Source organism: Brassica rapa, chromosome A06 (assembly GCF_000309985.2).
Source record: "Brassica rapa cultivar Chiifu-401-42 chromosome A06, CAAS_Brap_v3.01, whole genome shotgun sequence".
Lineage (NCBI taxonomy): Eukaryota > Viridiplantae > Streptophyta > Magnoliopsida > Brassicales > Brassicaceae > Brassica > Brassica rapa.
In genome coordinates this window covers 14564592-14580449 of record NC_024800.2, presented here as the reverse complement: position 1 = coordinate 14580449, position 15858 = coordinate 14564592, and the positions used below count along the sequence as shown (strand labels likewise).

At 42.1% G+C, this 15858-nt stretch overlaps 1 protein-coding gene and 1 non-coding gene across 2 annotated transcripts; one reads left to right on the top strand and one right to left on the bottom strand.

Annotated features, from left to right (window-relative positions):
- Positions 1-4829: 4829 nt before the first annotated feature.
- Positions 4830-4935, bottom strand: LOC117126302. Its single transcript, XR_004448877.1, has one exon. It is a non-coding gene; the product is annotated as a small nucleolar RNA R71 (small nucleolar RNA).
- Positions 4936-14123: 9188 nt separating this feature from the next.
- LOC117126095 lies at positions 14124-15654 on the top strand. The gene is made up of 2 exons (XM_033273483.1): positions 14124-14673; positions 14957-15654. Exons 1-2 carry the CDS (start codon positions 14124-14126, stop codon positions 15652-15654), a joined length of 1248 nt encoding a protein of 415 aa, XP_033129374.1.
- The last annotated feature ends 204 nt before the right edge of the window (positions 15655-15858 follow it).

Here is a 15858-nt window from a genome sequence, read left to right as displayed (position 1 = left end):
AAAACATTGGTAGATGATACACATCAGCTTTTGGATAGAGGCTACAATGAGCTTTTCAGATGTATGGCAGAAATGAGGAAGAAATGAGAGTTTACGTCAGCAACTTGAGAAGGAAGCTACGACCTCAGCATCGATCGACGCACCACGTGAAACAGCGATCGACGTCAGTCTTCCTACAGCTCAGATCCCTGCAGAAACCGCAATGTTCAACACAACACAGGGATGAATGGGAAGTCTCATACATCGACACAAGGGATAAACGACGTTTACTACCCTCTCAACAACAACGTGGACTGGCTAAGCACTAAAATCGAGCTACTACAGCAAGATCTGGACACCATTCGCAAGAAGGACCAACACCCAGCCACATCGATCGACATGTGTACCTTCACATCGCTCGACGCCAAAGTCTCAGCCATGAATGAGAGGCTGAGGACTTACGAGGATATGCATGACCGTATTATATCACCAGTCATGACAGATTTAAACAAATTGTCTAGTCAATTACTTCATGCCCAAAAGGATATTGAGAACATTACTAATCAAAGTTTTTTGCAGGCAAAATCAGCATCGATCGACAGGCTACGAGGTCCTTGGATCGATGGCAAGAAACCTGTGGAGTTACTTCCTTACACAGCAGCAGAGGTTGAGAAGATCACATCCAAGATCTACACTGCTCTAGACACCATGGAGGAACGACTTGACAAACGCTGCGATGACATCTACTTTCCATTCGACAACAAAATCAGTGGACTAGACAACCACGCAGAATGGCTACAGAAAGAAGTCAAAGCCATTCAGAGGCAACTCGCAGCTCAACATCAGATATCAGCATCGATCGACAGGACGCTAGCGAAATCGATCGATGGCAACTCGCCTAGATTGACCAACGAACACATAATCGCATCGATCGATGCCGAGTCTAAACCAATCGGCGAGCAGCTGATACACAAGATGGTAGAGCAATGCAAAAGGAACTGATAGAACTTTCAGCATACGCCTATGACAACATAGGCTGGCACCAGGTCAGCATTAACAACACTCAAGAAAGGCTACAAAACATCTCCAAAGTACTTGAGAAGATGGATGACAAATGGACAAGAAATGATGAGGCCACAAGAAGTTTCATTGCATCTTGGTCCAAAATGCGCAGAGATGACGTGGATGCTTGCTTTCCAACAAGCAGCTGTTTCTCCACACAATAGCCAATCACTACCACAGTCAAGCTAAATGACTATAACCAAGCGCTGAGTGGGAGGTAACCCACTATTAGATATTTTACTTTGGTTTTATTAGCTAGCATTTAATTTCTTTGTTTTATTTCTTTCAGATTTAGGAGACCCAAGTAGGAGTATCTGAATATCGACCGACGACGAGACGTCGACATCGTTCGATATAGGCAACAACACGACGATCGATGTACCACTTACACATCGATCGATATCTAATCCGGTCAGATGTATCTTCCCTACTTGTTATATTTCGTACATTATAAACTATTCATCATAACTCCGGCTGAGTTACACTGGGACAGTGTAATTTAAGTCTGGGGGGAGATTTACTGATATAATTTATTTTATTCTTATGTAAAAAGGAATTTCAAATAAATTATGCTTAGCCATTGAAAATAGGGACTATAATCCTATATTGATTTAAACATGAATATCTAACCAATCTTTAGCACCATTTTAGATTTACTGATTACAAATAGCACTAAAGATGCTAAAGCGGATCAACCTATCAACTACACACTTACCTTGAACCGTATGAAGTAACCAAAGCTGATTTCCAACACTAAACCTGACATAACTGCTTGTCTTGGGGCTTAGTATACATGGGATCGGATTCTTCAGACAGGTCTGGAAGGTAACACCTGGTTTAGATTATTTATCACATTTTCTCTCTCTAAATTTCGACCCTAGATTAGTTAGTGAGTATTAAAAAAAAATAAAATAAATAATAATAATGAAAACTATAAATATGATATATTTTTTAATTATGATGAGTCTGAACAGGACTTGGTGGCTAAAGCTATTAAGGCTTGATTCATAAAGACTCAAATAAAAGAGTTTGAAACGGGACTTGGAGGCGGCAATCTTCAAGGCTCTCTTTCGCAAGGAACTCTTGGATATAGGCCAAAAAGAAGTGAACAGAACTTGGTGGCAACCACCATTAAGTTTTGATTCATGGAAGCCTGTCCAATCTTGGTCACTGATCCTGCAATGCAAGCAGACTTTGACTCAAGAGAGAAATTTAGAGAGAGAAAACTAGGAACTAATTTACCTGCAACTCCAGATACCTGTCTGAAAATCCTTGCATCCTGTGATCGATACTCCCAAGGTAAAGCATTCACTTTATATTGTTGCTAAGAAATGAAATCAGTAGAGGGGGATGATGGATGTCAGACGTGAATTGATTGAGTTGAGTTGTGTTATGTTAGAAATAGTTGCTAAGCTAGGATCTTCCATAGTGTGCTTTTGTGATTAGGGACTTTTTAAATGTGTTGCAAAATTGTTGAAAAAGATTTCTATTTTTTAAAATCTTAAATCCTAAATTTATTTTCAAACCTCTTTCAGAGGAGGACTGCCTGTCTGTTTTGCTTGAGGACAAGCAAAAGCGTAAGTTTGGGGGAGTTGATATACCTTGGATTTGACCCATTTTTATCCATGGTATATTAAGTATTTTACTATATATATATCTATGTTTTCTACTCTTCTAGGTATGTTTTCAGGTTCAGGTGCATTTCGGAGTAAAGCTATGACTTTGGAGCATTTTGGAGCTTAAAGGACATTTCACCCGAGCTGACTACTTAGAGGTCGACGAGAGGAAGAGTAATCGATCGCTGCGTATCAGTGCTGACGATCGATATCAGGAAATGCCTCGACAGATGAAGATTAATATCGATCGATGTATACAAGTACCGTCGATCGATGTCGAGACACCAGACGCGACATTTTGGATTCAGCAGACTTAAAAACCAAGGGCAAGCCAAATTACCAAAATGCCCTGACGAGTTTTTAACCTAGTAGAATATATACTGCCTAGAGTTTTTGACGGCAAAAAAAACAGAGCTTTTTCTAGACCTAGTTTTGTTACAAGTTTCATTTGGGAGAGAAGATCACTTGTGATTGGAACTCCTTGTTTCTATTTCTTTTCATCTATTCTATGAGTTTCTATTTATCTATTGATATGAATTGCTTTGCTATGTCTGAGTAGTTCAACTGTTAGATCCAGGGTTCAGATAGGTTTGTGGGATTAGCCCCAAACTATAGATCTGCCTTGTTGTGATATTCATGATAGATTTGTATTCATTGCTTGTTTTAGCCTAGCTAACTAGAACTTGATCATAGGATTGCATATTCAAGCACCCTTGTTATCCCATCCTGACATCTATCTATCATATTAGGATTGCTAGAGAGGGCTAACCGCCAATTTAGAATCTTAGTAGAGCATTTCATACTCGCGCATAGGCCTGGCTAGAACCCGTCGATCGATGTCCTCAACTGACAATCGATCGATGTTGGCAAAGGTGTATCGGTCGACGTCTTAATAGACTATCGATCGACACTCTCTTGTGTCTGCATCTAACCGGTGAGACACAAGATCTAGTCTGTTAACCAGTGGTACATGCGACAGCTGATCACTGAGTTAAGCGAATGAGCTCTAATATATCATGCATGCAACAGTTAGGCATCTATAGGAATTATAATCTCCAACACCTGAATAGTGGCCCTGCATCTAATATCATTTCCAACCTAAGTTACATTTATCATTTACTCGCTAGTTACTATTGCTATTTCATTTAAAACATTACAACCTTTAGAATTAATAAACACTAGATTTAATTGTTCCCTAGCTCCTTGTGGATTCGATCCCTAAGTACTACATCTGAACCTCTTTTGATGAGAGTAACACTCCTTAGGGTAATTTGAGTGGTATCAAATTTGGCGCCGTTGCCGGGGAGCTTTGATCGCCATTAGATTTAGTTTTATTAATTCTTATTCTTTTCTTTACCCCCTTTTCTAATAATTTTTTTTTCTTGTCTTTTCAGGTGCATGCCCAGCGGTACCAGAAGCAACAAGGAGAAAGACTTGCTGTTCTCAGACGATCTGCTCATTTGGAACGCACCATCCGTAGAGGTCAACGTTCCACATCGCTCGACGCAACCACTTCGTCGTCGATCGATACGCACAACCAACCGTCGACCGACACCAGACCGTCATCGTCGATCGATCCCAATCGTTCGACAACGATCGATACTACACCGCGTACGTCGATCGATACCGTGTCGTCAAAAATGGTAAACATTATTATTCTAACTCAGGATGAGAACGGAAACCTGTATGACCAGGCCGGTCATCTGCGTAATGCAACAGGTCAGAAAATAGATGCTCAGGGAACTGTAATCCCTGATGCTGATGCTACAGGAGCTGCTCAACCTGTAGATGAGGACGCTCGATCGAAACCACTGGCCGACTACAATCGCCCAGATGAGTACTATTCCAACAGATCAGCGATTCGACTTCCGGAGATCCAGAAGCAGAATTTCGAGCTGAAGCCTCAATACTACACTCTCGTGTCGCAGATACCCTACTCTGGGTTACCGCACGAGCATCCTATGGACCATTTGGAACGGTTCGAGGATCTAATCGCTGCCATTCGGATGGAAGGAGTCCCCGAAGATTACCTGCTGTGCAAGCTCTTCAGATACACGCTGAATGGAGAAGCGATGCACTGGCTTAGGCAGCAACCCACAGGATCTTTAACATCCTGGAGCGACATCAAGAATGCTTTCTTACGAAACTTCTTCGATGAGGCGCGCGCTGAAGAACTTCGGAACAAAATTTCCACATTCTCGCAGAAGGCTGGAGAGTCCTTCAAAGATGCGTGGATTAGATTTAGGTTTTTCCAGCGAGACTGTCCACACCACGGATTTAATGAAGTGCAGCTGCTAAGCACTTTCTTCCGAGGTCTCGCCTTACAGTATCAAATGGCTCTTGATACGGCGAGTGAAGGAAACTTCACTACTCGGAATCCGTTGGAAGCTGTGAGACTTATCGAAAACCTTGCTAACAGCAGCAGCACCAAAAACACTGACTCTGAACGGAAGAAGTCTGTAGCCTCTATCGGGAAGGAACAGATGGACGAAGTAAGAGCTAAGTTAGATGTGGTGCACGAGCTTCTTAGGAAGCAAGTCTGTTCAGCTGAAGGAGAAGTAGCAGATACAGAAGGAGAAGAAGATGTGAACTACATCGGAGGTACCGGATTCCAAAATTTGGAAACCAGGGCGGAAACAGAAACTTCTTTGGAAATGGCCAAAGAAGTAACCAAAATTCACAATTTCAAAAACCCTTCAACAACAGCAAGAGCTACTCGAACTCTTACTACCAAAATCCACCACCCCAGACTCAGGAAAGCATGATCGAAGAGAAGCTTGATCGAGTACTTTGGGGCAACAACAAATCACCGTGGATTTCAACGGTAAGATAGACTCTGCCTACAACAATCTGAACACCAAAATCGAGACCTTAGGGACTCAGGTGAGAAAACATGAAACTCAAATAATTCAGACGGGCGAGACTATAAAGAGGCTAGAGAGGCAGGAGCCGACAAAGGAAAACACCACGTAAATGCCATCATAGATGATGATTCCTCGCAAGTGGTGAGAAATGAAAAGCTTGAGGAAGGAGATTTCGAAATCGAAAACTCCATGAGTCTTGGCGGATCCCAATGGTGTCGACCGATGTCAATGAACTTGCATCGATCGACAGACCATGATGAAGATCGATGGACGGATTACTCCAGTCATCGATCGACGTCGTCTGCCAATTCGACTGAATGCAATTCGGTTCGAGTTCTAACTCATGAAGAATTCGCAGCTAAGCATCCTCACCCACCCTCCCCTTTCTATGATAAAATCGATCGATCGGTTGAGCCAACCATCGATCGACAGAGTGAGTCCGACGTCGATCGTCACAACACACCTCCCATCGATCGACAGGCACCTCTGACATACCGAGTGCGGTTACCCAATCAATCGATAATCATTACATCAATGCACTCAGACCAACCAAACCCAACCCTTTAAATAGTTCACCAGAATCTGTTCAAGAAGAACAAGAATCTGAAGGAGAAGGTTAAGGTTAAGGAAAAAGGAGAAGATTCCTAAAAACCTTAAGAGGGAAGCTAACGATAAGGAGATGGATGGTTTCACTAAACGAGTCCTCAGAATCCCAATCGAAAAACCTTTTGATGAAGCTTACTTCACACACCGGTTGTGGATGTTCTTTAGAGAAACAAAAGTAACTGAGGAGGACATTAGGAGAATGTTTCATCAAGTCAGAGGAAAGATGAAACACATGATCACATTGACGAAGAAGAGTGATCCTGGGAAGTTCGCAATACCATGCGTAGTCAAGGGTGTTGAATTTCCCCATTCAATGTGTGACACATGAGCATCAGTTAGTATCCTCCCTAGGATCATGGCAGACCAGCTTGGTTTGACCATCGAACCCTCAACAAAATCCTTCACCTTTGTGGATCTTTCAGAGAAACGATCAGGAGGCATCATAAGAGATCTGGAGGTACAGATTGGTGCCCTTGTCCCTGTAGATTTTCATGTCTTAGACATCGACCTTAACTGGAACTCTTCACTTCTGCTTGGAAGATCATTCCTAGCTACAGTAGGAGCTGTATGTGACATGAACAAGAACAAATTGTGTCTAACACTCATAGACCCAAACATCCACTACGACCCCATCCGACCTAAGAGAAAGGTCATTAATTCTGTGGATTATGGGAAAGAACTTGGCTTCATTGGCGCATGCCATTGTGGAGCAGAGTATGAATCGGAGTACGAAACAGAGCACTCAGAATCGATCGACACCCCAACCTTCCATCGATCCATTCCAATGTGTCAATGGTGACCGATGACCACAACAACACGTCACTCGACGTAATGCACCCACTTGACCATTTTGCTTCACCAAATCATTGTCACCAACATTTTGCCTTCCAACCTCCAACCAGGAGAGGACATGACGATTATTCTATAGGCAGTTGGGCAGACAGTGGTTTCCATGAAATTTTTGCAGTTGACACTGTAATTACTTCACCTAATGAGGAACATACCGAGGAATACGATGAGGATTACTGGAAAGAACGTGCAATAGAAATGTCTTTGCAGGATGAAAGACTTGACATACACAAGTTAACCAACACGTTTCCAACATCGTTCGACGCTGTGCACTCCGCATCGGTCGATACCCACCCTCGTCCAGCAAAACAACCGCTCACATCGATCGACACCCACAAAGGAACATTGATCGATATTCGCGTCGCAGCAAAAATCCAGGAGCAGGAGAATATTCCCTCCCCAACTAGGTTTATAGATACCTATATAAATCATTTTGCACCTCCGAAACTACCTACACACATCAGAGAAAACACACAAGCAAATAAGATGAACACTCTTCTTTCTACATCAACAAAAAAATCCATGAAGAGCAATCATCTCAAGAACACAAGTTCTGCAGAAATTGCTCTGCCATCGATCGATGTAACTGTATCTACATCGATCGATACTACTCTAAACCCTAATCTTTCTATTTCTAAATTGAATAATCATGCAAACATTGATTACGGTTTTCTAACACCTGATGAATTTGGTATTTTCAGGGACACAGATGGCAACGCACGTGCAATGGATGGAAGGATTTTACAAGTGTCCAGAGAGGACATAGCAGACATCCTTCAAGTAGCCAATGGACCTGACAACCTATTCTCACAGCAACGTGGCATTCCAGACGTCATTCAAACAGATCTTAACAACCACACAAGAGTCGCCACAACAGAGATCAACCCAGATCTATCACGCCAACCAAAAGGGCAAGCATCGATCGACGGTACAACGGAGACATCGATCGACAGGGTAACACCAACGTCGATCGATATGGATGAACCGACGTCGATCGACAGACGATATGAATGTGGGAACCGCGCTTTCGACATGTATGGAGCTAGAAAGTTCACTTGGGAACAAAGGGACAAATATGGAGTCTACAGAGATGAGCGTGGCCACGCACGAGGCGTAGCTGGTGAGATGATACCTGTCACAAAGGACAACATCAGGAAAATACTGGAAAGAGCATCTCTTTTTGAAGAGAGCCACATCTGTCTTCCAGAACATGCCACTTCCTTCACACTCACAAGACTGGAACCAGAACTCTACACCAAAGATGAAATCGATGAGATGGTGTTTGGTATTTGTGGAGCTCAGGAGAAACTGGGAGAGGAGCTCAAAACATTGGTGGATGACACACATCAGCCTTTGGATAGAGGCTACAATGAGCTTTTCAGATGTATGGCAGAAATGAGGACATAAATTGAAAGTTTACGTCAGCAACTTGAGAAGGAAGCTACGACCTCAGCATCGATCGACGCACCACGTGCAACATCGGTCGACGTCAGTCTTCCTACAGCTATGATCCCTGCAGAACCGTAATGTTCAACACAACACAGGGATGAATGTGAAGTCTCATACATCGACACGAGGATAAACGACGTTTACTGCCCTCTCAAAAACAACGTGGACTGGCTAAGCACTAAAATCGAGCTACTAAAGCAAGAACTGGACACCATTCGCAAGAAGGACCAACATCCAGCCACATCGATCAACATGTGCACCTTCACATCGCTCGACGCCAAAGTCTCAGCAATGAATGAGAGGCTGAGGACTTACGAGGATATGCATGACCGTTTTATATCACCAGTCATGACATATTTAAACAAATTGTCTAGTCAATTACTTGATGCCCAAAAGGATATTGAGAACATTACTAATGAAAGTTTTTTGCAGGCAAAATCAGCATCGATCGACAGGCTAAGAGGACCCTGGATCGATGGCAAGAAACATGTGGAGTTACTTCCTTACACAGCAGCAGAAGTTGACAAGATCACATCCAAGATCTACACTGCTCTAGACACCATGGAGGAACGACTTGACAAACGCTGCGATGACATCTACTTTCCATTCGACAACAAAATCAGTGGACTAGACAACCACGCAGAATGGCTACAGAAAGAAGTCAAAGCCACTCAGAGGCAACTCGCAGCTCAACATCAGATATCAGCATCGATCGATAGGACAAGAGCAAAATCGATCGACAGCAACTCACCGAGATCGACCAACGAACACATAATCGCATCGATCGATGCCGAGTCTATACCAATCAATACAGAAGACAGTAGAGTCAATGCAAAAGGAACTGACAGATCTTTCAGCATACGCCTATGACAACATAGGCTGGCACCAGGTCAGCATTGACAACATTCAAGAAAGGCTACAGAACATCTCCAATGTACTTGGGAAGATGGATGAAAAATGGACAAGAAATGATGAGGCCACAAGAAGTTTCATTGCATTTTGGTCCAGAATGCGCAGAGATGACGTGGATGCTTGGTTTCCAACAAGCAGCTGCTTCTCCAGCCAATAGCCAATAACTACCACAGTCAAGCTAAATGACTATAACCAAGCGCTGAGTGGGAGGCAACCCACTATTAGGTATTTTACTTTGGTTTTATTAGCTAGCATTTAATTTCTTTCGTTTTATTTCTTTCAGATTTAGGAGACCCAAGTAGGAGGACTTGAATATCGTCAACATCGTTCGATATAGGCAACCACACGACGATCGATGTAACACTTACACATCGATCGATATTTAATCCGGTCAGATGTATCTTACCTACTTGTTACATTTCGTACATTATAAACTATTCATCATAACTCTGGCTGAGTTACACTGAGACAGTGTAATTTAAGTCTGGGGGGAGATTTACTGATATAATTTATTTTATTCTTATGTAAAAAGGAATTTCAAATAAATTATGCTTAGCTATTGAAAATAGGGAATATAATCCTATATTGATTTAAACATGAATATCTAACCAATCTTTAGCGCCATTTTAGATTTACTGATTGCAGATAGCACTAAAGATGCTAAAGCGGATCAACCTATCAACTACACACTTACCTTGAACCGTATGAAGTAGCCAAAGATGATTTCCAACACTAAACCTGACATAACCGCTTGTCTTGGGGCTTGGTATACATGGGATCGGATTCTTCAGACAGGTCTGGAAGGTAACGCTTGGTTTAGATTATTTATCACACTTTCTCTCTCTAGATTTCGAACCTAGATTAGTTAGTCTATATATTAAAAAAAAGTATATATATATATAATAAAAAAAAATAAAAATAAATAAGATCTATTGTTTAATTAGGATGAGTATGAACAGGACTTGGTGGCTAAAACAAGTAAGGCTTGATTCATAAAGACTCAAATTAAAGAGTTCGAAACGGGACTTGGAGGCGGCAATCTTCAAGGCTCGCTTTCGCAAAGAACTCTTGGATATAGGTCAAAAAGAAGTGAACAGAACTTGGTGGCAACCACCAATAAGTTTTGATTCATGGAAGCATGTCCAATCTTGGTCACTGATCCTGCAATGGATGCAGACTTTGACTCAAGAGAGAAATTTAGAGAGAGAAAAACTAGGAACTAACTTTTACCTGCAGCTCCAGATACCTGTCTGAAATCCTTGCATCCTGTGATCGATACTCCCAAGGTAAAGCATTCACTTTATATTTATGCTAAGAAATGAAATCAGTAGAGGGGATATTAGACGTGAATTGATGAGTTGTGTTATGTTAGAAATGGTTGCTAAGCTAGGATATTGCATAGTGTGCTTTTGTGATTAAGACTTTTTAAATGTGGTTGCAAAATTGTTGAGGAAAGATTTCTATGTTTTTAAAATCTTAAATCCCTAAACATTTTCAAACCTCTTTCAGAGAAACTGCCTGTATGTTTTGCTTGAGGACAAGCAAAAGGATAAGTCTGGGAGAGTTGATATACCTTGGATCTGACCCATTTTTATCCATGGTACATTAGTATTTTACTATATATATGTCTATGTTTTCTACTCTTCTAGGTATGTTTTCAGGTTCAGGTGCATTTCGGAGTAAAGCTATGACTTTGGAGCATTTTGGAGCTTAAAAGACATTTCACCCGAGCTGACCACTTAGATGTCGACGAGAGGAAGAATAATCGATCGATGCGCATCAGTGCTGACGATCGATATCAGGAAATGCCTCGACAGATGAAGATTAATATCGATCGATGTACACAAGTACCGTCGATCGATGTCGAGACACCAGACGCGACATTTTGGATTCAGCAGACTTAAAAACCAAGGCCAAGCCAAATTACCAAAATGCCCTGACGAATTTTTAACCTAGTAGAATATATACTTCAAGTGTTTTGACGGCAGAGAGAGCTTTTCTTTTCTAGACCTAGTTTTGTTACAAGTTTCATTTGGAGAGAAGATCATTTGTAATTGGAACTCCTTGTTTCTATTTCCTTTTCATCTATTCTATCTCTATTGATATGAATTGCTTTGCTATGTCTGAGTAGTTCAACTGTTAGATCCAGGGTTCAGATAGGTTTGTGGGATTAGCCCCAAACTATAGATCTACCTTGTTGTGATATTCATGATAGATTTGTATTCATTGCTTGTTTTAGCCTAGCTAACTAGAACTTGATCATAGGATTGCTTATTCAAGCACCCTTGTTATCCCATCCTGACATCTATCTATCATATTAGGATTGCTAGAGAGGGCTAACCGCCAATTTAGAATCTTAGTAGAGCATTTTCATACTCGCGCATAGGCCTGGCTAGAACCCGTCGATCGATGTCCTAAACTGACAATCGATCGATGTTGGCAAAGGTGTATCGGTCGACGTCTTAATAGACTATCGATCGACACTCTCTTGTGTCTGCATCTAACCGGTGAGACACAAGATCTAGTCTGTTAACCAGTGGTACATGCGACAGCTGATCACTGAGTTAAGCGAATGAGCTCTAATATATCATGCATGCAACAGTTAGGCATCTATAGGAATTATAATCTCCAACACCTGAATAGTGGCCCTGCATCTAATATCATTTCCAACCTAAGTTACATTTATCATTTACTCGCTAGTTACTATTGCTATTTCATTTAAAACATTACAACCTTTAAAATTAATAAACACTAGATTTAATTGTTCCCTAGCTCCTTGTGGATTCGATCCCTAAGTACTACATCTGAACCTTTTTTGATGAGAGTAACACTCCTTAGGGTAATTTGAGTGGTATCAGATAACCTCAAAGAATTATTCTTATTAATTCTTAAGTATTTAAACTAGATAAATACTTCATATAAAAATATAGATCAAGGGATAATACTTAATCAATCAACCATAATTACTCCTTAATTAATCCATGATTAATCCTTAATTAATCAATGATATCCCATAATTAATTCATGATTAATCCTTAATTAATCAATGATTATCCCTTAATTAATTCATGATTAATTCTCAATTAATCAACCATATTCAATATGCAATCATGCATACTCATTCATAATTCCTTCATCATCTATCTAGACTCACCTTTAAATCCATGAGATTGGCTAAGGAAGACTAGACTCGAGCTAAAGCTAATCACACTTCACTTTTAGATCACTCTCGGTTCAGAACCATCACAAGGATCCGGCTGATCCGAATACTCTCCTTGGCCATCTGAATTCAAAACATAACAGTTGGAACATAAGGTTCACTTGTCTGGTTCAAGAAGAAACTCAAGTCAGTTCATAACATTTCAGTTCAGTTCTCTCATATCAGTTTGGTTCAAGACAGATTGATACCATGTTCAGCTCGGTTCAAGCTTTAACAATTTAACTCGGTTCATATCTGCTTAGTTCATGCTCAGCTAACTCCGGTTCTAACCAGTTCCCAACAGCTTAATTCGGTTATACTCAGACGACATCAGTTCAAGACAATTTCAGACCATAGATAGCTCGGCTCAGATCCGATCAGAACATACTCAGCTCAATTCAGTTCTAAATAAGATCAAATCAGTTCGGTTTAATTCCCATAATTCTTATCAGTTTGTCTACTGGTTCTATGAGACTGATTAAATCATAAACCAACCAAGACTGAAGAGAACAAGACCTTAGACAACTGATCCTGACAGGTTAACCAACATACAACAATTGGTTCTCATCAAAACATGGCTGAATCAAGAAGCTGAAGCATACCGGTTTTACTCAACTAATTAAACTTGACTGGTTGTCTCTCTTCAAGCTAACCACGAATTAACCTGATCAACACCACAAGGATCCATGGTTGGATTTATTCAGAATTTATCCCCAGTGTAGGCAAACCAACAAAACTTCTCACATAAACTGATCCACAACCATCTTACCGATCAAAATCAAAGGCTGAAGAACATGGGTGATTCTAAACTCTTGGACACCAAACCTTCAGCTCTTAACCACACCAGAACACACTGGATAAAGTCACAGGATGGTGAAAAAAGTTTGTCCATACTCAATTCTCTTCTCTGAATTTTTTTCTGAATTTTTCAACTAGTTTTTCTCACAAAATTTTCTCTCTTCTTTCTCTCTTTCTCTCTGAATTTTTCTCTTGTTTTTCTTGCAGGTTATGAACGTCCAGAGGAGAGAAGATGGTGTTTTATAACATGAGGGGTTGCTTCAGCTGAGGGTTTACTTAAACCAAAGCAAGTTGCTGTCCTTTCCCTCATTTGAAGAAAGATTATTTTGTTTTTAATAAACAAGCAACCAGCTTGTGACTTTCATGTGACTTTAGTGAAGCAAGCAAGCAGGTAGGTGCAGCTCATGTGACTGAATTAATGAGAAAGCAAGCAGAATAGCTGGTGAAGGTATTAGACTGGTCCGAATTTAGTTAAGAAACTTAACGACAATTTCAGACAGTTTTCGACTAAAATTTCTCATCCTTCGAATCTCGTCTTGCTTTCAACTAAGCTTGCCTAGCTTAAATAAAATTTGACCAACATTATTAACACTCTTATCAGAACTATCAATGAGAGGCCTTTCGACCACAAGACAGTCCCGTCGAGGTATTAATTCACCGGGATGACTTTTTTTTTTAAATCTGATCGACCAACTCCAAACTGGTCGAGCAGAGTTTTTCTCGACCAAAAATTAACTGGCTCGTGAGGGTTATTACACCGACGATCATATCGCACAATATAAACAGAGGATGCTAGCGATTGTGCTCCCCAAGGAGTTCCGTGAAGCTACCATGTGTAAAGGGTTCGGCTCCACTCTAATTGGACCCGCCTTGCAATGGTACATAAATCTCCCTACCAGGTCCATCTCTTCCTTTGCCGGCCTGAGCGACAAGTTCGTAGAACAATTCGCGAGTAGCAGGAGCCTAGAGAAGACTTCAGACGGTCTCTACGAGATCCTCCAGCATCGAGCAGAACCCCTGCAGGACTACATAGCCCGTTTCAATCAAGAGAAGGTAGCGGTCCTTGAATGCAGTATCCCTACCGCAATCTATGCCTTCAAGAGAGGCCTACTTCCAGACAGAGGGCTCTACAAAGAGCTAACCATGTACCCTTGCAAAACCATGGAGGATGTGCTATATCCCGAGCGTGGGCACAGGTTAAGTGGGAAGAGTACATCGCTAGCCGTACCAAGGATCAACACAAACAGGATCAGAGGTCCACCCGATCAGACCGGGGAGACCGAGAAGAAAGATCCTCCTAAAAGGGATCCAAGGACTCCGAAAGCAGGAACCTGGGCAGGTTCCAATACCGGCCATTAGAAAAAGAAGAGGGGATGTCTGTGTCTGCCTGGCCCGATATCTCCCATCTCTCAATATCCACACCAGAGCTGGTCAACACGCTGAGGCAGATGGGCCAACAGGTCAAGTGGCCCCCAAAGATGAAAGAACTGACTCGTTCCGGAACCCGTGACTATGGTGCGACTTCCATCGCGATCACGACCACAAAACTGAAGACTGCGTCGCCTTGAAAATCGAGGTCAACGAACTGCTCCAAAAGGGGCATCTCCGAGAATTCCTTTCAGAGAAAGCCAAGACTCATCTTAGCAAAGAAGCATCGGGGAAATCCAAAGGAGACGCACCAAGCTCACCACCTCGCCAGGACCGGGTGATTCATGTCATCTCAGGAGGCTCTGAAGTAAGTGGCGTGAGTCATGCAGCTGCAAAGAAGAGCACCCGTAATGCCAAACACGGCCTGGAGACTGCTCAACCTAAACGCCTACTTCTAGGTACCGACGAGATAAGCTTCACAGCCAAGGAGGAAGAGAAGATATTAGCTCCCCACCATGACGCTCTAGTTGTCTCTCTCACCATAGCGAACTGTTTGGTGAAAAGAATACTAGTAGACAACGGGTCCTCCAGCAATATCATCTTCCTGACGGCGTACCAAGACCTAGGGTTAGAGGAGAATACCCTGACGCGCAAGGTAACCCCACTCATCAGGTTCAGCGGCGAGGTCAAGCAAACCGCTGGGGAGGTTGTTCTGGCAGTATATGCTGAGGGGATCAACCTATCTACCAAATTCCTGGTCGTGGACTGCCAATCAGCATACAACATGATCTTAGGACGACCATGGATTCACGACATGGGAGCAGTCCCCTCAACCCTCCATCAAATAGTGAAGTTCCCTACACTCTGGGGCATCAGAGCAATCCGAGGAGACCAGGAGAATTCTAGGTCATGCTACCAGACCACCTTAAAGGGGAAGACCAAGGTCTTATAGCAATTACATAGGAGACCTCAGATCCCGCGGAATCGGGAATCAGGGGTCAACAACAGGGGCAATCTAGGAACGTTCCACAGGATCCGGACCCTGTATCCAAAAAACTCCCAGAGAGCTTACGTCGACCGCTTCGCATGGTCTCCCCTAAAAACCTGAAAGGCTGCACCCGCTCGCAAAATCTGGTCCCCACAGGACCCTCGTCCT